Source organism: Ischnura elegans, chromosome 3 (assembly GCF_921293095.1).
Source record: "Ischnura elegans chromosome 3, ioIscEleg1.1, whole genome shotgun sequence".
NCBI lineage: Eukaryota > Metazoa > Arthropoda > Insecta > Odonata > Coenagrionidae > Ischnura > Ischnura elegans.
Window position 1 is genome coordinate 19,571,408 of NC_060248.1, and position 22,805 is coordinate 19,594,212.

Here is a 22,805-nt window from a genome sequence, read left to right on the forward strand (position 1 = left end):
TTTCCTCCTTTTGGACTTGGAAGACCAGGCCCCGTGTGGAAGAGAGAGAAGGTGGAAGAGTAGTGTGGAGGGTAGCGGCCTGGCGGAGGAGGCGGGAGGTTTTTAATGTATAAATGTGCCGAGAGGTGGGCGGCATAGATACGAGTGTGGCGCGGAAAAGAGAAGGACCCCTAAGGTTTACTCAAGAATAGATGCAATTTAAATAAAAGGTTCGCCGTCAGAGAGCGCGCGCGAGTTCTCCTACTTTGCTCTCCGCGTGTGTTCGTCTGTGGGAGTCTCAGGAGAGGGGGGGGGCAGGGGGAAGAACGGGCGGGGAGTATGCATGAGGGAATAGTCTCACGGGAGTCCGTTTTAGTTGCGATGGAGGACTTAGTTGGGCGAATGCGGGGTGCGAGACCCTCGTCTTTTTTCTAGTTCGATTTTTGCCTAAAAAAGGGTAAGTCCAGAGGAGCATTCGCGTCGCCTGGGAGAGATATGATGTGGAATGTGGAGAAATCGGGTACATTTTGACGAAGATATATGGAACAGACGTAGAGGCTGCGGGTACGAGTATATTCCGCATTAATTTCCGACCCCTGTGCCATGAGAACGTGCAGAACGTGTAAGGATAATAGAAAATATAAGATTGCGTACTTGAAATATGTAATTCAAATGAGTATGTGCGGTAGGTATCTGGGAATAGAGATATGTGATAAAATCACAAGCTGTAGCTAAGGAAGCCATCTGCGCCAATAATTACTTCTCATAGACAGATCACCAGGCGGGTAAATTAATACAGAGACGTAGTTCATCCCACTACAATTAATTTAAGAGAAACTGCGCTACTTTGGTTACACCTGCCCTATCTTGAGATCGAGTCATCTTTATTTTGCAACGGTTGCACGTTTATCCGCAGCCAGCTAACTACAAAGTAGGTACACTGTTTGAATTTTTTTAAGGTAACAAGAAAAAGGTCAGCCCACTGAAGTAGGCCGATCATGACAATGGAACTCGAAGAATATCCGAATCACAGAACACACAGTCAGAAGAGAGAATTACCTAGATAACTCCATGGAACTGGGAACGAGAAATACCAGCAAACTGTTTTAGAAAAGTCAACATTTGAAACTATACCGAAATCATGACCCAGGTGATGTATAATGATTGATAAGCGCAGAGCAGGAGGAACGACAAGGCGCCCCTCCCAGGAGAGAAGGAACGGCACTCCAAGTCCCAGAATGAAGCGATCCGCTCCAACTGGCCAGTGGGTCCACCCACTGCCTCTTTCCCCTTTCACCGTCACTCACGCACGGGACACCAATCATCAGACGAACGATAAAATTAAAGATCGAGGAGTATCGAAAGGTCAGCGGAGGAAGGAGAGTGGCATTCATCAAAAGGAAAAACGGGGTCTACCCTCATTCGACTAAGGGCAGTAACCGAAGAGATGGAAATTATGAGACTACAAAAAAGTAAAGATTTATTTATACATGAAATTGGCCAATGAAAGGTTTGGTTCCGGAGTGAATGAAAAATCTAGTCAGATGATTTGTCGAGATGAACTGAAGAGTAACATGCAAGGATAATAGACGAAGATAGAATTGATGATTTCGAAATGTATAATTCGAGAAAAATGACGAGACACCATGAATAATACAGAGATGAACGCATACCCTAACCAAAATTAAAGAGTGGTGACAACGATGGATCACGTGTACTTTCTAAGCGAAGGCAAGGGAAGGTCTAATATCTATTATTGGAAAAATTAAGAGACTATAAGGTAGGAATGGGACAGTAGCGAGAGGAGAGGACGGAACTGCAACTCGGCAGAATTCCAAATGATGATGAATTGATTTAGAGCTCTCAGAGAAAACAATGTAAGAAACATTCTCGGACGATCTGAGGCATTGATGCAGAATAAACAGAACGAGTAATCAGTCTTAAAAGAACGGTGTACCAAGAAAAACTTCCCCAATGACAGCGAAAGAAAATATCTTGAATGGGCGCCATTCTGAGGGCAAGGAATGATTTAAAGAAATAGTTTCTTGAAAGAGAAAAATGTAACGATCCCGAGTAAAAAAAATTGATTATACGGCTCCATAAATGGATCGTGCACATCTTTTCCGACGATACAATAAGGATTTTCCGCCTCCGCTGAAGTGGATGAGGTCGCTAAGGTAGTTTAATAATTCATTTGTTTGCCAAGCATAATGAAATGTCAACAGCAGGATACCTGCTATGAAATTCAATTCCCTGCGATTTATTTGAAAGTTGGCTTAAATATTTCTTTGCTTCACAGGGTCCACCGATGCAAACGAAAAATACTTGAATCTTCTTCCCTCTCTGGGGAACACACCGGTAAGTTCTTCTCCGAAAATAAATCGAGTATTTGTCCCAGGCCATGTTTCGTCATCTTCTATCACAACGCTCATTCAACTCTTCCAATTACCAGAGAGACCTTAAGAGAGGAAAAAAGCACGAGTATCGAGAAACCTCCCTTGGAGCTCATTACGAGACCATTACCCGCAGAAATAGAAAATTATTTATACGCAACAATTATTTAAACGAGTTCACATCGGTGAAAGATATTGAAAGAAATGAGGCCTCCGGTTTCAATTTTGAGCACAACATTACCAGATATTCGAGGCGATAAACTGCATAATCATCCACAGATCATCACGCCAGTTAGGTGGGAAAAAATACCTGCCGTGTGACGTCGTTTAAATAGCATTTTCGATACTAATGACTGACATTCTAGAATCCAATTAAAGCATAACTGGCGAGGGAACTGTTGAACGAAACCGCCAAAAGAATAACCTCGAGAAACCATTCGGTTAGAGCATTAATAAAACGCATTGAAACGTGTAATGTCTGCTGTCCCGTGCCCACGGTAACATGAAGTTCGTCCTCTCGTTTTACGTTCACAAATCCAGTCTAATGGGTCACGCCGACTCTTGTTTCAGCCTTTGACGTACACTTTTCATGACAAGCCCAGACAATTGGGCAGTCCCACCTACATTACCACTTATAAATTCCCGACCTAATTGACACCCGTTGAACGTGGAAATAATGAAATGACACGATCAGGTTGAGAGGATGCTGATATCGGTATATGCGGAAGAATACAAGTTGGCTACACAGACGATTAAGAGACTAGGATTTATGAATAAGATGGGGAAGAACTGATTCGGGCGTATGCCCAGACATGAATGAGGTAGGTTTCCCTGCTTTCATTTCTGAACTACATCATATAAATGATAATATTTATATTTAATCGATTCCTCAAATCTTTCCCTCCTTCAGTCAAATTCCTTCGATCGAATCAGGACTTTATGACTTGAAGATGACCGGAGGATACCCAGTGACGCTGTTGTCAACATATCATTATAATAATTTAACCCGGTGAGAATTCCGAGAAGAATTTACCAACATGCCAACATGTACGCGGTGGCAACCCGAAAGTTGGACCCCCATCATTCAAGTCTCGAGGAAGCCTACGCCAAAATATTTATTCACTTCTTTCCATAATAAACCCATAAAACAGCTCGCAATAGCCCTTACATCGAGGATCCCAACAAATAACAAGCACGAACAACCATTCCCTGGATAGACCTAACTTACTCAGGCGGGACTCGACCCCGCGATCTTATTATTTGGCATCAGCAGGCATATCATAACTTAAAATTTGCAGATTATTCTGGGGTCAATGGCGGGAAAATGATTTTTATAAAGAAGATGCTTATTTCCTGGATCGTTTACTCTCGTGTGATAAACACTACTGAGTCCGTAAAACAGCAAGGCAGATGGCCGTCCCCTGAGAGGGTTGTGGGGGGAGTGCACACTGGAGCCCACGATAGGGGGTTGGGTGGATAAGGGTTCGGTCAGTGAAGAGTAGATAAAATAGGAGCCTTAAACCCCTCTGCTGACCAGGGAAAGAGACCACAGCGATAACCACATACAGTGCAGTGCAGTGTGGACCGCTAAATCTCACATAAAAATATAAATCTATCTACAACCTTATGCAACTCAATACTTTTTGGATTGTTTCATAAATTGGTATGGGAATGTAGAAGCAACTATTCCCATTTGTAAGAAAAAAACTCGCAATAGTGACAAGTAAAATAACCAAACCAGAAGGCTGAGGGGATGAAACCGCACCGGATCACACCGACATGCAAATTAATGCTGTCAATGCCTAAAAGGCCTGTGCACGGCCCAAGTGGCGAACGCGGCCGCGTAGGGTGAAAAATGAAACGATCCAATAGGGTGGAAACATATTTTCACCCTAACGAGGGACAGTTAACAGATGAGAGTGATAAACTAACCTCTGACGCCATCATTATTTATTTATTGCGGGTTTTAAGGAAGAAATCCCGTACTACTACTCTGGAGCAATAGTATAGACGAGGCGGGGCGTAATATTCCTCGTTTCTATACGAAAATGCCAAGAAATTGGCCTGCGTATATCCATCTAAGTCACCATTATTTGCCTTGGTTCAGCCCAGAAATGAATTACATAGCAATACCTGATCTCTTAGTAATAAACATAGGAAAGTTCGATAGTTTTGACCGCATTTTAATTCCTCCAGAAAGGTGACACTGGTCTCGCGCGGGTTACACTAAAAGTAACCACAGTGGGAGAGACCAACCCTAGTGATTCATATTCTTCGTTTACCGTCGAACAAATGTAGACGTGATCACAAGAAGAAAATTAAGGAAAGATACTGCAAAAGAGAGATTTAAAATGTCATTCTTTCCTCGTAAAATTAAGGATAGCATCGTTGCCTAGATTAATAAAAATTACTGGCGTCACTCGCTCGGACGTCTCGTTGCATATTTATTTTTCCATTGTTATAACCTCACATGGATTTGCTAGGAATTACTAATAGTAGGCAAGTTTTGCCTCTGCATGAATGTAGACTTATATTCTGCTATTATGCATAACATTTTTATCACCGAGTGGTGTGCATTTGGGTTATCCTCTCATACACATAATGGTGATTGATCACGCCCTGCCGAGCACCCTAGAGGTGGCTCACGTAGACGTGGATGTGATTCCATTGGCGACCGCATTCCTGCCTCTACGGATGGTTCGCAGGGGAAGGGGCTCCGTCGCTTCAAAGGGACTGATGGCAGCGAGAGGCCCCAAACGACGACGACGATGACGGAGGATCCAGGGTGCATATACAAACGGCGAAGGGATATCAGAGAGAGGGGGCTCCCAGAGGAGCGGTGAATGTGGTTGATGAGCTCGATTGACCGCGAAGGGTAAACAAATGAGGATCGGGCGGTAACGTGGCCCGACCGCTTTGGCACATCGGCGGGAAGGGTAAATTGGCGGGGAGCGAACGGGCACGAAGGAGAGGATGATGAAGAAGGAAGAGAGGGTGAAGAAGATGTGATGGTGACGATGAAGGCTCTTTCACCGGGGGAGAAGGGGGCTCTGCTATTACACAAGGAGAGGGGAGTAGATTTTAGCACGATTTTCTTACCTTATGCCTTTTCAGATGATTTGTTACTATAACATATTTTGTAACGAAAAGGTTAATATAATGCTCGCGTTTTCCGTCGCCTTCTTGTAAATAATGTTGGCATAAAATAAAACGCTTTACTATGTGGAAATTCAGGATGCCCACGATAGTTTCAGCACATAGTGTCTTCTCGTTATCTTGCTAATGACACTATGTCATGATACCATGATCGGTGTTTAATAAACGTTCAGCTTGGAATTTGACCAGCTTTCTCATTTTAATACGGATAATGTTCAATAATGTTCAACCACGAAAATTTCTATCATTGACCAATTTTTACGGATAGATGATATTCAAGATGATTTTCTGATGCAGAACATTTAAAAATGATAAACATCTGAAAACTGTTAGAAACCACTCCAATCCAAGCAGAAATATTGAAATATTAGTCACAATTCAGCCATTAATTTTTGGACGACGCTTCAAAGAAACTTTTTTCTAATTCACCTTATCCCCAAGAAAAACTTTTCGCAGTTATTTGCGTCATAGAGTTTTTCTTTGAGATTGTCTCATTATGATTTATTTAAAATGCCATCGGTACCATGGGAAAACGAAATATTCTTTGACTTTTTCACAGAAAAATGTCTAAATAATAAAACATCTCAAAGGCATCTGTATTTAAATATTGTGGATAAAAATCTGTACTATTTCCCTGCGTATACGACATTTTATCTTTCAGCGGCTCTTAGTTGGGAGGTTCCCCACAAACTACGAAAGGGAGCGTTGATAGAACTTGCCTCCTTGCTCGTCCCGCGACGAAGCAGAGAAAAGCAAACAAGCGGGAGAGATCACTCCATTTTTTTACCACAGCCCAGGATTCGCAACTAACGGGAGGAAATTGAGAATCATCACATTCCATTTAACGGACAAATACGCTAAGAAAAGATGTTGACTCAGGAATTTAAGCAATAAGGTATCCCATATATTTTTAAAAAAAGGAGACATTTAAGTGTTATGTAAAAGGGAGGAGATTCTTTCGCCAGAAAGCATGGTATTCAACCGAGGATCCAAAGATGAAGGTAACAATATTTACAGCTCTAGTTTATGCTGGAAATGGAACGTTAATTTCCATAAACTTGAGAAACATTTATAAACAGGGGTGGACTGTAAGAATATGTTTACTATTGAGACAACGACTGATACTGAAAAATAGAAGCCTATTTCCTCACCGAGGAAGTTTTGACATGATCCTTGCGACTGATATGACCCCAAGGTAGGTACATACGATATAACCCCAAAGCAAGGATAACGATCTCTTCCGACTGAAGGTAGAACGTTACAGCGACATTTCGGCAAGTAATTGTACTGTGCACCAGCATTCGACCATTTTGCCTGGATAATAATCAGCAGCGTCTGCAAAAATGCACTGTCCCACCCAATGGCATCTCTGTGTTCTGATGCTTCATGAGGCCAACATAATGCTATAATATATACAGTATTCCAACGATTAACGTAGGTTTCCATGAAGTATTCAAGAAGTGATCTGGAAGCCTCCCTTTCCTCCCAGCACTGCCTTCTTTAACAAAATTTAGGTAAAAAAATAAATTGAAATTTCTAAAAACCAGTTTGCAGTCGACAATACCGGAGCATAAAATTTGGAGATTTTTTTCTTTTCACAATATTGCCATATGAACTAGCTAATTTTTTAATGGATATTGAGAAAAATTTACTGTGAGCAACAATATCAACAACGGTATTTTCACAATATTTTCTTATAAACAGGCTAATTTTAAAAAATGGATTCCAACAAACATTTACTGTGAGCAACAATATTAACAACGGTATTTCACGGGGACTGGCCCCGCTGCCCGTCTGGCGGGGGTGTCGGGCGAGAGGTCTTGAGGGAGGTGTTTCGGGCGGCCGCCGCGGGGGCGTGGAAGCGAGCGGAGGCCGCGCCTGCGCCCCGGGAGTGGGGGTGCGGCCCCACCCCTCGGAGCCGCGAATGAATGGAAGAGGGGAGGGTGCAAGGCGAGGGAGAGGGTGGGGCGAGAGACTACGCTGCCGCCACGCGGTCGCACGCGGAAACAGGGGAGGACACCAAGACGCTCGAGCGAGGTCCCATCAGAGGAGTGGAAAATTCGCCAAATGCACAGTCGGCTATGAAAGGAAGGGCACTGTGGAGCACCTAAGAAGAACAAGGTGGCTTGGCGACGTCACGGGACAAAACACTCACGTGGGGCGCACCACAGGCAACCTGAAGTCTAAGGCGTGTTGACGAGAAACATTTTATTAATTACCCCGGCCATTCCCCACTCGCACGTTTAACTTCAGTCACTGATTCGGCTAAAGACTTATTACTCCCCATTCTACCCATGAACCGATGGTAATCATCCCCTACCGTTCATGAACAACCAGCATCTTTCCATTCCATCATGTACTTATCCGAGCTCACTAACGGAGGGAAAAATTGAAGGGAGTGCCCCTTGAGACAGGCCAGTTTACAGGGAAATAAATAAAGATACGGGAATGAAGAACAATACGGAATTGGCATGGGATAATTCCTGCAGCATATATCCGCTTAGCCTAGGATTGTAATATTATTTCAAAAATACACGTACGCGGTCGAAAATAAAGAGCGATCATAAATGGTTAGAGACGTAGGTCAAGTAATATTTCGAATACAACATCATATCCGTACACGAGTAACTTGGGACGTCATTTAATGTCAAATGGTTCATTTACTCCGTCAGAGCAAACGCCGAGGAGAAAAACGTTCATAAAATGGAAGTCGACATTTTTAAAAATTATGTACACAAAGACACCTAAAGCACTTTCCGATTATGAAAATGAAAGTTACCGATGGCTTTAGAAGTTTGACCAGATAAAAAAACCTTAACACTAAAATTTAAAAGACAGAAAAACAAGCAAGCCCAAAACCAGGCCATGTAAGAACACTGACGCATAAAAACGGACTCGGGTATAGAAGTAAACAAAACCTCGAGACCAATTACAATACATACAAGGGAGGCAACCTCGTAATGCAGCGAATCAGCAAGATTCCGAATTCCGATTCCACCATAACACCGACACACTGATCCCCGAGGATTAATGTGTCACGACAGCTCATGCAACAACACATTCAAATTTGAATAGCGAATCGCCACTTAAAGGCAATTAATTCCTTTCACAGGCAGTTGGTCCTGCGAATTTTCCAGTTTAACTTGCCATTCACCCCATTAATCATTTAGACCACATTAAATCTTTAGCAAACGAGAGAAGATTAATATCAATAGTTCATGAAGTGAGTTCTTTTCTAAAACCTCTGGAAAATATCTTTTCGTGATTCACAGAAAAAAATTGTTTGATATGCTAAGTTCCTGACAAAATAATTCGAAACATTATATTGATTTTTTGCTTGTCCAATGTCATTAACGTGAATTCAAAATCATATCACAAAAGTTTCATTTAGACGCGCTACTATGTACCTCATACACTGTCCAGAAAAAATTAATTGAGGAGGGAAATATTGAAAATTACTTTGTAACAGGGATTATAATACATCCAAACATCAAAGATGAGAGAGGTTAAATCGTTAAAATCGAACTGACTTCACAAACTCGCAATTACTCCAGAAGGTAAATCCTCGTTCTTAATACCCGATTCAATATTATGTAATTAAATGAGCAAGCAAGTTACAAATCATTAATACAAGATTCGGCAACATAATGCGAATACGAGAACAACAGTCGAAATACAATACTGACTTTAAAAATAGAACATAAAAATTATTATTTCCCTCGCTCCACGTAATTTCGTCGGATGAAATGAAGTAGCACACTGAATACACAATTGGATGGAAAAATATAACCAAATAAACGCGTTTAATAAAAGGTAAGTAGCCAATTAATACAGCTGTCACTCCGACCCAGCTCATGATATTCCTAAAATCGCACATTCCGCATCACCGAGTACTGGGTCAATTGGCAATTTTCAAAAGTAAAATATATATTGACACTGGAGGGCAAATACTGTCAAATAACGTATAATAAAATTTTAATTTAATTGAAGGTACAACCAAAACTTTCTTACTGGAAATTAAAATTAAACCTGGAAAGCTAATAATGTAGTATAGATTAAAAACAGCAATTCCTTTACCCACACGCGGCATGAGGCGAGAGAGCACAGATATATATATTGTATACATGGAAAACGCAGACGCATGAGACACTCTCCGTTAAATAGTGGCGGACTCAGAGGAAACTAAGGCGTTATATGAGATACTCTGCACTATTTCAAAAGATTACGAATTTCAGAGATTGAAAGGGGCGAGATGACACCCAGGAGACATGATGCACACCACCCAACGAGGAATATCATAGAAGAGAATCAGGGATGTTACAACCTGATGAAGCTATGAAAGAGACGAGGCAAAACGCTTCTGGAATCCAGGGTTGTACGTGAAAGGCATCTGGCTTACGAGCCTGGAGAATCGTGCTTGAGATCATGAGGGAGGAAGGCAGTAAGACGAGGCTAATGATGGCCCTCATGAGTTTGGGAGTCGTCTAGAGTGAGCACAAAGGAAATCGCGAGTCACAACGGTCAACAGCGGGTGCGCGGATGCTAATTCCCCATTCGAGACAGAGGCCCGTACCAACCCAGGCAACTCGCACATACGCCTCCGCATTCTCGTACACACATTGCCCGCCCGCCGGCATTCCTCCATCAGGGCATATTTCCCCGCGGACCACGGCACGGCGAGTTGGGTGCGGGAGGGAGGACCCCTGACTCATCCCCACGCTTCACATACCCTTTTTCTTCGCGCGAGAACCCCCCCAAAAGGATGAACCCGCGTAGAGGGGGAGCGAGCGAGAAGGGGGCCAATGAGAAGCGCCGGGGATCGTGACGCGCCGTTCCGACGGGCCAATGAGCGCGGCGAGTGCGGTGCCGGGGTGGAAGTGGCGGGAACGGCTCCGTCGCGGGAGAAGGGATATGCGGGTGTGGGAGGGGAGAGTAGGGGTGCGGGTGGGAAAGGGTTCGGCGCGCGGAGGGCGCGGTAGAGAAGGGAGCACTCTGCTGCAGGGAGTGCAGGGCGACGGGCGTCAAGAGTATTCCGAAGATCACCCCGTGGTCTAAACGAGGGAACAACAGCGGCAGTTCATCCATCTTACATCCTTCGGACAAAATACCTACGAGTCTCTGCAGTGTTAGTGTCAAGATAAATATCTATTTAGTGTGACTGTTAGCGGAGTGCAAATGTTACAACTGGATGATGTCTCTAGTGATGAGAAAGCTGCAGTCTTCGATATAACCACTAACATCGAAAAAACATAAATGATCGACGATAAAACTATCCATAACGGAAAACATACCCACAACCAATTAATTTCGGGTATATCATACGCGATTACTCCTCAAAATTTCGTCACTTGGATCCGCAGTAGACAAATCAGCTTTTAAGAATAAAATAGTTAATTAGAACTTTTCAATGGCAGACAAGCGAAATTTGCTAAAAACTTGATGAGTGCTCCAGTTTTAGTTCAAATCGTAGGAAACAGGGAATAGCCTCGCCCCCGAAGACCCATCCACGAGAGAATGCAGCACGCCTTGTCCCATTTAGGGAGCCCGGCGGGCCCGGGCGTGGGCACGAGCGGCGCTGCGGCCACGGCCGCGGCCGCCGCAGCCGCAGCGGCAGCCGCATGCTGGCTGCCCCCGGCCGACGTCGTCCTGAGCGTGGGGGGCCGGCCATTCGCTGCGCACCGCGCCGTTCTCTCCGCGCACAGCGGCTACCTCAAGGCCTTGCTGGTGGCTTCAGACGCCTCCGCGTCCACAATTTCAGTGCCCAACGTGAGCCCAGAGTCCTTCGCCCCACTCCTCGCCTTCATGTACTCCGGCTTCCTCGACCTCGGCCCCGACAACATCTACGGCGTGCTACTCGCCGCGCACCTCCTCCACATGCCCCGCGCCCTAGCCTTCTGCCGCGCCTTTCTGCTGCACCAGCAGCAACGGAGGACGGCGCTGGCTGCGGCCCTCGCCTCCACGGGACACCACCTTCCCCCGCCGCCTCCACCACCACCGCCTCCGCCTTCCACGCCCCCAAAGCCCATCCTCAAACCCATCCCGAGCCGCAAGATGCTTCCGGTGCTGGTGCCGCCGCGATGGCCGCCGTCCCACCGCCCATCGCCCCACTCCCCGCCGCACCTTCTCCACACGCCAGATGCGAGTCCCTTCCGGGCCGTCATCTCCACGTCCTCCTCGTCGGGGGCGGTGCCCCAAGGGCTGTCGCCTCTGCCGCCCCCGCTGCCGCCGCCCGTCCCGCCGCCAATCCTCCACGTCCCGTTCCACCCGGAGAGGCCCTATTCGCCACCGCCCGGCCTCCATGCGGACCCCGGGCCTTCAAGCACCCGCACTCCATCCTCTCTCTCCCCCTGCCCCTCGTCTGCGCCGTCCTCAAACTCCCCGTCGCCCGTCACCTCCTCGCCCTCGCTCTCCATGGCCTCCAACTCGAGGACCCCGCCTCCTCCCACCTCCCAGCAGAATAGCCATCCGATGTGCAACGCCGCCACCTCCGGGAAAGCGCCCTCCGCGAAGACCGGCAGTAAGGGCGGCGAGGGCAGCGTTTCCGTGCCCGCCTCCTCTTCTTCCTCCTCGACCGTGTCCTCCACCAATTCGACGGCGGGGCCCAAGGTAGTGCTGGACGTGGCGTGCTGCGACGGCCCCGTCCGATTCCATCGCGTTCTCAACGACAACTACGGCCTAGAACTGGGACAACTGCTGGGGGAGAGCGCGGCGGACGGGGATGGCGGGTCGGAGACTTTAACGGTGGTGGGAGAAAGGCCCGTCCTGCTCGCTCCAGCGGCCGACAAAGGGCCAGTCGAGAGGCCATCCATGGGCCAGGACGTGGGCGAAGCAGCGGGAGGGGTGGAGGGCGCCAGCCGGGATGACTCGTCCTCCGTGGACGTCGATTCCATTAGTTCGGACGCCTCCAAGTCCAGGACCTCAACTACGAATACCACCACCGAGCCTCTGTACCGATGTCTATACTGCAACCACACCTTCAAGAGCCACTACTGCTATCAGAAGCACACCAGACGGCACATCAATCCCGTGGCCCTGGAGCTGGGCACCGCCGGGGCTCCTGGCTGCGGCGTGGCGGGGAAGCTGAAAGCTCAGGTGGTGGTCAAAGAGGTCAAGCTCCTCGATATGAACGTCCAGTACTACCCGTGCAAAACGTGCGGCTCCAAGTTCCCCTCATACTACTTCGTGCACAAGCACCGCAAGATGTGTCACGCGGGGGAGACCGGCGAGGGTGGGATGCAGAACCAAACGCCTTCGCAACAACAGCAATCGCAGTCGGCGCCGCAGGAGAGCTCTTCGCAAGCGTCGCAAGAGGGAACGGCGGCCTCGCAGGGCGGAAAGTCGGAAGGAGGCGAAGGGGAGGCCCAGGGGGGCGAGAAGGCCTACCCCCCAACGTCGGAGGCCTCGTCTTCGGCCGCAGAATGCCAGCCCAATGTTCCGGACTTCAGCCCCGTGTTCAAGGCTGAGTCGGGAGGAGGGAAGTGGTGACAGGGCTGGCCACACGCGAATAATCAACACGATAGCGCTTAACGACCAAAGACAATTGAAATAAAATACCACTAACTTTTCGAACTATTTCATGAGAACGAAACTATCTTGCCTCTAATGAAGAAGGCGATCGGCATTATTCCCATGTTCAATGTATAGAGCAGTTAAGTGACAGTGTGACCAATGAAGACGATGGCAATAAAATTCGTTTAACCGATGCTCCCCTCCACGATTAATTACAGACCCGAGTGATTGACGAGTATCGCATAAGTTAGTTCTCTGTGAAAATAAGTGCACCCATTTCGTAGTGCAAAACGCATAGGGAAGTGCAAACCGATTTGGAAGGTTTTCGGGTGGCCTACGAGAATGAAGAGGAAGACAAGTGGTACTCCCGGGAAAAATCCGTGAAAGGCAGTGAAGTGAAATGAGTGGTACTCACCCTGGTTGTCGACACACTCTTCGTCGCTGCTGTCGACTTCCTCCTTCTTTTTCTTCTTCTTCTCCTCTTTCCTCCTCTCCTTTTTGGTCTCCAGCTTCCCTTCACTGCGGGGACGAAAGACAAGACCACTCAAATACATCGAAATGACAAATGTGTGCAATGCTGTCGCTTAACCTCGTTTTATTCGGATGGATCGATTAGTTGTTCATCGAGACAAAATTTACCGCTTAAGATTTCACCGTAGGTCATAGACGGAGTTCTCTCAGATAGCTTTGCAACTACCGTGAAAATGAACAAAATTTATCAAATTAGTGAATCATGTTAAACTGTTATGGATATTTACGCCTCTCATACATGGAATTCAACACGTGTTGTAAATATATTCTGTTCTGAAAACATCATTATGCCTTTCATTTACTACAACTTTAAGTGTTCAACCACATCCAACCACCTCAATTTTTCACCGTCCATTTTCTCATCGTGAGTACCTACCATTATGAACTAGCGTCTCTCACAATTTACATTGGGTTGCCGCTGCTCAAAAAGCATAAAAATTTCTTATCAAGAGCCAACTTCTGATCCATTTAACGATCACATTAATTCATTTACATTACCTAAAAACAGAGTAACTGGATGGTATTCTCCATGCTCAATTCTTCTTGCTTCCTTCAAACAGAAGAAAAATAATTTTTCCAAAATTTTCATTCCTCTAAAGCAAGCCAAACAATAAGCTGCAAGTCTAATCTTGCCCAATTGGATATAAAGGTGCAAAATCCATCATCACTGCCTGAATCAAGGCAGAGTAATTCAATCAAGGATATGGTAACTATCCTCTCTTCATCCTGCTGATTCTACCAAGCATCAGCGGATGAAGTTTAGAAGGATGAGAGCGAGCCATGCATTTGCATACCAATCTCGTAAATGGAGAAAATTTGAATTTCATCACTTCGCAGAAAGTAAAACTTCCTCAAAAGAGTTTCATCGAAAATCTCTCGGCGATACCCTTAAGAATCATTCAATTACTGAAAAACGAATGTTTCAATTAGGGAGCATCTTAAAATGAAAAACTTGTAAATTTAACCATTCCCAACTTCATAAGAATACTGAGAAAAATTTCCCCTTCAAAGTAATCAAACGATCGTTTTTCAATCAGGAATGATAATATGACTACTCACTATATGAATACTTTTATGAGTACTCAGATGACAGGCAAAATTTCAAATCTATTTCCACCTAAGAATTCGCTCTTACCGGCTACTTTGTAATTTCAAATAACTGATAAAAATAAAATTACAATTATTCCCGATGAAGTGAAAAATAGTTAACTTCGCATGCGAAAAAATTCAAATAACACATGCATAAGAAAGACAGCACACTAGATTCCACAAACTGACAACAAATCCGGCGGCACGAACGGCGTAGATAGGGTTACAGTTACCGCCCGGAAAATATAGACATGTGAACATTTTTTTTCGCAAACATTCTAGAAGTAGAAAATAGAACTTCGTATCTTGATCAACATCGAACGTAATCTCGTGGGTAAAGAAACGCACATCCGAATTTCAAAAGGTTATGCGGGAAGTGCAAGAATGCATAATCCATCAAATCAGCTCACACGGGAGATTTGATTAAGATTTTCAAGCAAAATAAAGCATAAAATGAAAGTAAATCGTATTTCTGTCGCTGGAAATATCATATCAATTTTTAGTAACGAAGTCTGAAGTTACACATACCCCCTGAATGGGACAGAAAGATATCCCAAAAGGGAGACCATTTCATAGCTCCAAAATAGGAGGGACTCGTACGAATTAGCGCGTAAGTAAATTACCGAAAAATTAACCACAGTTTTTTTCTGTCCAATAAGGAGTTCCCAATCGTCTTGGTGCAGCCCAGGGAGTTTTAATTGATCATTTAAAGAACAAAAAATCTAGCAACGAGCAGTATTACAAAAATTAAGAGTTAATTAGACAACTAGAGACGTCATTTTGCTTTACGTACATTTACTTATTTTCCCTTTCGATGCGAGTAATTTGAACGTAAATACGGAAAAATCACTTGATCGAATGAAATAATTGTCCTGTTGAGAGTTGTGTATTTAAATTATTTTAAAAACCAATGAATTGTAGACAATTGCCTACAGAAAAATTTTCGACTCCTACCTCCCACATCAGAAATTAAATACATCGTCATCTCCTACGGGTGGAAGTGCTCGAGATGAAAAGCTGAAGCAGCCCTCGGCGTCCTCTATTTTCATCGAAGCATCACTTCATTCTCCCTATCTTACATTCTTGCCGGTGCCAAATTTTCGATGAATTAAATTCCATCATAACAAGTGTGCATGATATAATAAAAATACCCCACAAAACGCCCAGTTGGGTAGTCGAAAACAACAGCATCCCATTACCACACAAGATACGCATCATAAAAATAATCCAGTGAGTTATTACCCTTAGGATACCACAATTAGGGCTGGCCTCGGATTAAAGCAAGCAATAAGAATTGGATCGCATGAAATTTGGTAACACAGGGTGCTTTTTTAAGAGACCCAATAAAGAACAAATCAATCTATTTTCTTACCCTTCGTTTATGTAATGTTACCCAAGGATGCCACAAGTTAATTCTTAAACATTTTAAAAGGAAATAAGGCAAATGGTCACTCAAATAATACAGATTTACCTTTAATTAGAAATTAAGGCTCTAGAAAAGCTAAATCTGCATACGTAGGTACATCATGAATCGGATTTCTATGCACGAATAGAAGTTTTGAAATTTGAAATGCAAAAAGTAGTGGAATAACATACGTAGCAGAGGAGTTTCCCACTGCATGTGGCATATTATTTTAAGTATTTATAGAAATAATACATGATAAGAGGGCTAATGGGCACAATGTTGAGACCAACAAGGCATTCAGATAATAGACTACAAAATATTGTAAAATATACAATTTAATCGCATGCACATTGGTGGTTTCGGTGAAGTAGAAAAATAATAACTGAATAATATCTTTATACTAAACATTGCAATATATGACATGGGATTTGTTCATTGGAAAGGGAGCAGATCCATTGGCTCAAGAATGTGGGTAGTCAACCTTGGAATTAATACCATAAGCATGATCCAAACAAAATAAAGAATAATTCCATCAACATATCATCTTGTGAAGCATAAAATTTTATGATATCAGTTGAATTATGCAACTAAAAGCAATGATAATCTGCTTAAGTCAATGCAGTATTTACAGAGTGCATTATAGACAAGAGCTTTTCATTAAAATCTGAGTTAGCTACAAAAATTGAGAATCCCTGGGCAGAAGTTAAATGGCTTCAACAGGTCTACTAAAATAAATCATTCTCGGAGGGATGTGCAATACGTAAAATTAATGCATATTAATTACAATGGACTATTGAGCCAGATAATTTAGGATGGCAAGTCGCCAGTAACCACTTCTGTCCTACAAAATGGATATCATTCAAACTGATGATTTGAAAAAATATATAAAAACTGAGGTGTACAATAATTCTACCTGCTTTTCCAATAGTGATAAAATAGGCTGCATATAGAAGAAGCAGGGGCACAGCTAAGAATTAAGGCTAGGAGGGGTTTGAGGTGCAACTAATACTGAGGGATCTGAGGGGGGTATGGAAAATCCACCAGGGTAAGCGAGAGGTACAGAGGCCCTCTCCAAGAAATTTTTTAGATATTTCGCTCAAAAAGGTGAGTTTTTACAGCTTCCTGAGGGATATTTTATTATTTATCATACTATTGTGTAAGTAATACTAATACAATTAAGTAAAATGTTCTTAAAAACTTAGAAATTTCTCTGAGCTCAGGGAGGGGGTTTTATCCCCCAAAACACCTCCCCCTCCTCACTGCACCACTGTGAAGAAGGACGTATCAAATATGTTCCACATTACCACGAGTAATTAGGGCTAATTAAAATGCAAGCTCATTGAAAATGAACAGATAAAACTGAACAAAATCAAATTTCAATTAACTATTATTACTGGGTTAGGGTACAAGTAGAATCCTGAAGGGAGAACCTTAATTAACACAGTCAACCCATTGTCATGAAAGTCGTCAGAATCGGCCGTTAAAATAAGAAAGAAAAATAGAGAGAGGTTTCGTGCCATAACTTCCGTTCAAATACTGCTATTTACTAACAGTACACACGGTTCAAAAGAGGGAAGTTTGCTGAAGGCCATACACACAATCAGAAGACTCGGAAGTGGATATTATTCACGTACGGAGGAGGAGAAAGGGCTGCCAGCCCAACCGGCAGAGCATGTCAATTGACGTGCTCTGTACTGAATGTGTTAATCCATCACACAGAAAATTGAAGGATTTTGTCAGAAGAAGCAACAAATAAAAGGCTATGCATGTGTCGTGACATAGAGATAGTGTGTTTTGAAATAGCTCTATGAAGTTGGCATATAATCAAAGAAATGGCTTGGGGAGATGAATAAAATACACAAAATTCCCGTTTCTAGCAAATCAATGGTGTTTCACTCAATAAATTTTCAAGAATCTATAGATTTAATATAATCTAATACTGAACATTAACTCAATACACCACAAATAGTATACCATTATAAATAAAATTTTAAAAGCTCAGGCTTCTGAAATAGTCAATCACTCTACTCAGTCTCTCTGCCTAAGCTTAGCATGAAAGATGTGCGAGGAGCTCACAGGGAAAAATGCCACCGGCATGTGAAACTCACACATTCAGACCCTCTTACCCTGAGCTATCGGAAATTTCTTAACTCTTCAACGCCCATTTAATTAAAGTTGGTATTTTTTTTACAGCAAAATAGGATAGTTTTCCAAAAGGAGACGGGAAGAGAGGTCTTGGCCAGAGGATTTGTTGAAAACCACACAACTTCCATAGCTGAATAAGAAAAAAGCAGTGTGACACGAGGATTAACGGTTATACACTTCCCTACACTAGCTTCAAAAGTACCTCTCAGGGCTATAAATCAATTAATTGAAACAAATGTTACTAGTACTCGAACAGTAACCAGTTCTGACAGAAAATTTAACATGCAATAGAAGTAATGAGGAATAAGGTTGGAGACAAGACTGTACCAAGTTGCCTTTGGTGTTTAATGAATATAGAGAGGGAGCAGCAAGGGATATGTTGGAAAAGCTATATGTATTGGAGGTGATGTAAGTTATGTGTTATGGGGATGATGCTAATGTCAGCTGGATTAGCAAATAATGGGACACTGATTAGCCTCTGTTAATCTGAAATATGAGTAATGGAACCTTAAAGAGAGTGCAGAAATTTATTGCATGAATGGATGAAGTCAAAACAATCGTGTGGGTAGTGGCTGGGTTGGCTGAACATTCTGAAACTTAGAAAACAGGAGAAGGTGACCACACAGGAATTGAAGCTTCAAGACCTGGTACTGGCGACAGATTCTGAAGACCTTATGGACCAACAAGGGTAAGAAACTAAGTGTGCCGAAGAATTAGAGAAGAAAAGGAATTAAGGAGCACCATAACCCAGGGAAGGATCATGTGGATAGGTCATGTCTAGAAACATAGCAATTAGGTATGCAAGGAATGTAACAGAGGGAAAAATTGAAGAATAAGTCCCCTGAGGAAGACCTAGGTCAGATGAAGAAGAATACAAGGAAGCAGAACATCAGAGGACTGAAGGAACTAGCTTTGGAAAAGAAAAAATGCAGGGCTGCCATGAACCAATCTTAGGATTGTTTTACCATGATACTATGACAGATGAATTTTTGGCCCCAATAGATACAGACACACACAAAGGGTTTGAAAGACATGGAATTATCCAATGAGAATTAGCTAAGGACTTCATTAGAAATAGTAATAGGAAGTGGGTGAGGTTATGCTTATGGTAACAGTAATGGAACATTTAAAATGTCAATTCTAATAAGCCTTTGGAAGGGTGAGTGGGTGGGTGGGTGGAGGAGCTCACACATTGTATGAATGACATCTAAAAAGCAGAAGTAAGGAAACTCAAGTGCATTAGGCTAATACAAAAAAGCCTTGAGAAGTCAAAGAAAAAAATGGTGCCTTAGTACTGAAATAAGAAATATGAGCTGGTATTTAGATGCTGAATTCAAGAAAATAAGCACCCACTCTTTTGACAAAAATTCTAATCAATTCCTCGATTTATTTCTAAAATATGAGGAAACTCAATTCATAAGACATGACTGACTGAAGAATACAATCACAAACGATTAATTGCAGAGGAAATTAAAATGGAAGGCTCAGTATTAGATGTTGATATGGAAAGATAAACTAATAAGATATTTGAGTAGAGAGATTCATTAAACCGAAGATAGTGATGAGGAAAAATCAGATAAAATGTATTCTTAAGCTGAGATAAATAACATTTTCTACTTAATTACTACACCACCAGCACCACCAAAGAGGTTCAAAGGTAGTGACTAGAGGAAGGGTTATCCTTGTGATAGTCATGTAAATGACACAGATTAAATAAACTTGGGAGAAAACCAACTATCAGTCACAAAATGATTTCTGAGCCAAGGAAAAACATCTAAGAGATCATACCATAAATGGTAAATGCCGAAAAAGTGCAAGAGGCTATAAGAGAGGCTTAGTACTCCTTACATTTATTATACAAATTCCTACACACAGACTTAAAAAATTATACAAAATCCTTCTCAGAGACTTATTGGCATCCAGGAGAGTTAGGAAGAAACCAAGAATAGGAAAGCAGTTTTGTTACTAATAGCAACATTGAATGTAGGTGGGCGAGTGAAATTACAAACAGGAAATATACAATTAGAATAAAATGACAGAACAGAAAGCAATGATATGGAAGGAGAATCGGTACAAATGTTGGGGCAGTGCAAAAACAGATGAAAGGGAGTTGGGTGCAACCGGAGAGGTCCAAGTCAGGTGACATTTACAGCACCAGATACAGGGGTAACATGTAGAAATTAGCTTTGGCTTGGATGGAAAACTGAGTAAGAAGATATCAGCCACAGATAAGGAGAGAAACAAAATAGGTGGTGTAAATAGAAGCACAACCCAATGTGGTGGAACAAGGGTACAATCAATCATAAGAAAGAGGATTTAAATACAGTTTGAGCAGCTAAATGAAATAATTGGGGAAACCTCAGGTCAGAGGTAATGGAGAAAGGAAATAATGCAGAAAGAAATGGATGAATATCAAAACACAGAACATGGACTGAGAGTAAGAAACGACAACAGGGAGAATATAAAAGCTTCTGCAATGAGATATGAACTTATTATCACGAATGCTTGTTTTGAACATCATTTATATGCAGCCATAACCGTAAAAGTCCAGTAGGAAAATTAAAAACTGAGGTGACTCACAATGGGCAATATCTTTCTCGAGCTGAGTTACCCCAGGTGTAAACAGAAAGTAGCTTTTAAATAAAAGGAAATAGCCTTAAGCTATTTGAAGTACAGAAGGCACTGGAAATCGTGAACTAAACTGTACTTGAAGAGCTCAAAATATCCACCATGTTTCTTCAGTAAGGCTTGTACAGCTCCTACGAATGCCTTCAGCTGTGCCAATACACTTTGTTTTGGTCGTTAAGTTCACCACAATTTGAAAAATGTGACACCACTTTCAGAAACGGAAAATTTATGTACCCCTAATATACCCCAAAGTGGATTGGGATTCGGCCATAGTCATTATATTGAACCAGCTGAGATATAAATTCTCTTGTCATAGGGATTTTAAAAAATCAAAAAGAGAAATAATGCACCTTAGCTAAGTCACTGTTGTACACCGTAACTGGCAGATACAGGATAGTGACAAGGGGGGGATAAGTAGGGGTTAAAATTCCAGCAGTAGCGCGGAAAAAAATGCTATCTAGTGTAAATTGGATATACAATGGGGAGTTATATCTCCCTTAGTCACCCCCCCCCCCATTGATCCACCACTGTACACCGTTAGCATATAAAAATTTAAGAGGTCACTACTAATCAACCCCTTGGCTGACAATGAGATCTCAGTGATAGTTTCTCAAGGTAATGGGGATTTGCCTGAAATATGCGTAAAGTAAACACCCTACAGGATGAAAGGGAATAAACCAGAGATATAACAAAAGGGTAAGACATATTTTGAGGAACAAAGTGATAAAATCTCCCAGTCTCCCAGCAGCAAATGCATCCTTGGACCACCATCTTATAATAATAAAATCCAAAGTCAGATTTGATGGGTTTGTAAAGTGAGAGAGATTTGAAGAAAAAGAGAGTCTGAGTAAAGCTCTGCAAGGGTTGAAGAGAAAAGAATAGCAGAAAATGGCAAAAGAATAGTATATATGTAAAAGGTAGGCAACGTGGAGACCATAGAGGACTAGCAGAAGGGAGAAATAACAGGAATGGGCACACCAATTTCATTTTACTATCAGTTTTGTTCAAAATTAAAAAGTAAAGAGACCTGCATTTTTATGCTTTCCAATCTATCGCCTACTTCTCAAGCTAATCACAACAAAAAATGAATGAATTTATCCTTTAATAGATAAGTTGATGACAACACGAGCTAACACTGAGTGGGCCACTGCATCTCAGATATTCCTTGGCCTTTTTCATCCGGGCATCATGTGGTTTACTGATGTTTACGATCTTATAAATGATACCTTCCCTCAATTCCTTCCTGAATGAGTATATGAACTAGTACATTGATGACATATATAAAAGAATATATAAGTTGATGCATAAGCTTATTTTTTACCATGTCTTATTCTTCCCGTTTAATTTATTGAACTCATTATGTGAACTGTAATTTCTGATCTCAGAGAAAGACCCAATTTTAAAAGTGGCAAAGATAATTGGATACACAGAGAGGTAAAGAAACCATTGATTCACAAAAGAACTTAAAACAGAAATGTAGAAGAAAAGAATCTGGAAAAATGTATACTTAGATATTGCAGGAGATGGTAGAGAGAAATAAATGAACTTCAACAGGAAGCAAATAGGGATAGATTAGCCTGATGGAACAATATCACAAAAGGGATTAGCCATAGGAGGGAGAGGTAAGGGTTTGGTAAACCAAGGTGAAAACATAACCAGATGGTAAATGGGGTCGAGCAAATTCAAATTTAAGAGCATAAGGTTAATATGCTCAGCAAGTTGAAATAACCATCAGAATACTAACAGAAGAAGGATAGGCTTTGACGGAAGAAGGAAAATTTTAAAGATCTTTATCATAGGATTGACAAAAGAATCAGACAGTACGATTAAAAATAGAGGAAGGAAGTTCAGAGAATAATATTCTCACACTTAGAATTCTCAACACCTTTTGGGATATGAAAGCTAAAAAGCAGACAGGATAGGCAAAATCCCACCTGACCTTTTTTAGAATTTTCAAAGTTTGGGAGACT

At 42.5% G+C, this 22,805-nt stretch overlaps 1 protein-coding gene across 1 annotated transcript in view; it reads right to left on the bottom strand.

Annotated features, from left to right (window-relative positions):
- Positions 1-22,805, bottom strand: part of LOC124154924 — a 371,152-nt gene that overhangs the window by 70,402 nt on the left and 277,945 nt on the right. The window contains exon 12 of the mRNA XM_046528699.1: positions 13,453-13,556. Within this exon, the coding sequence (XP_046384655.1) occupies positions 13,453-13,556 (104 nt within the window). The remainder of the gene's footprint in view (positions 1-13,452; positions 13,557-22,805) is intronic.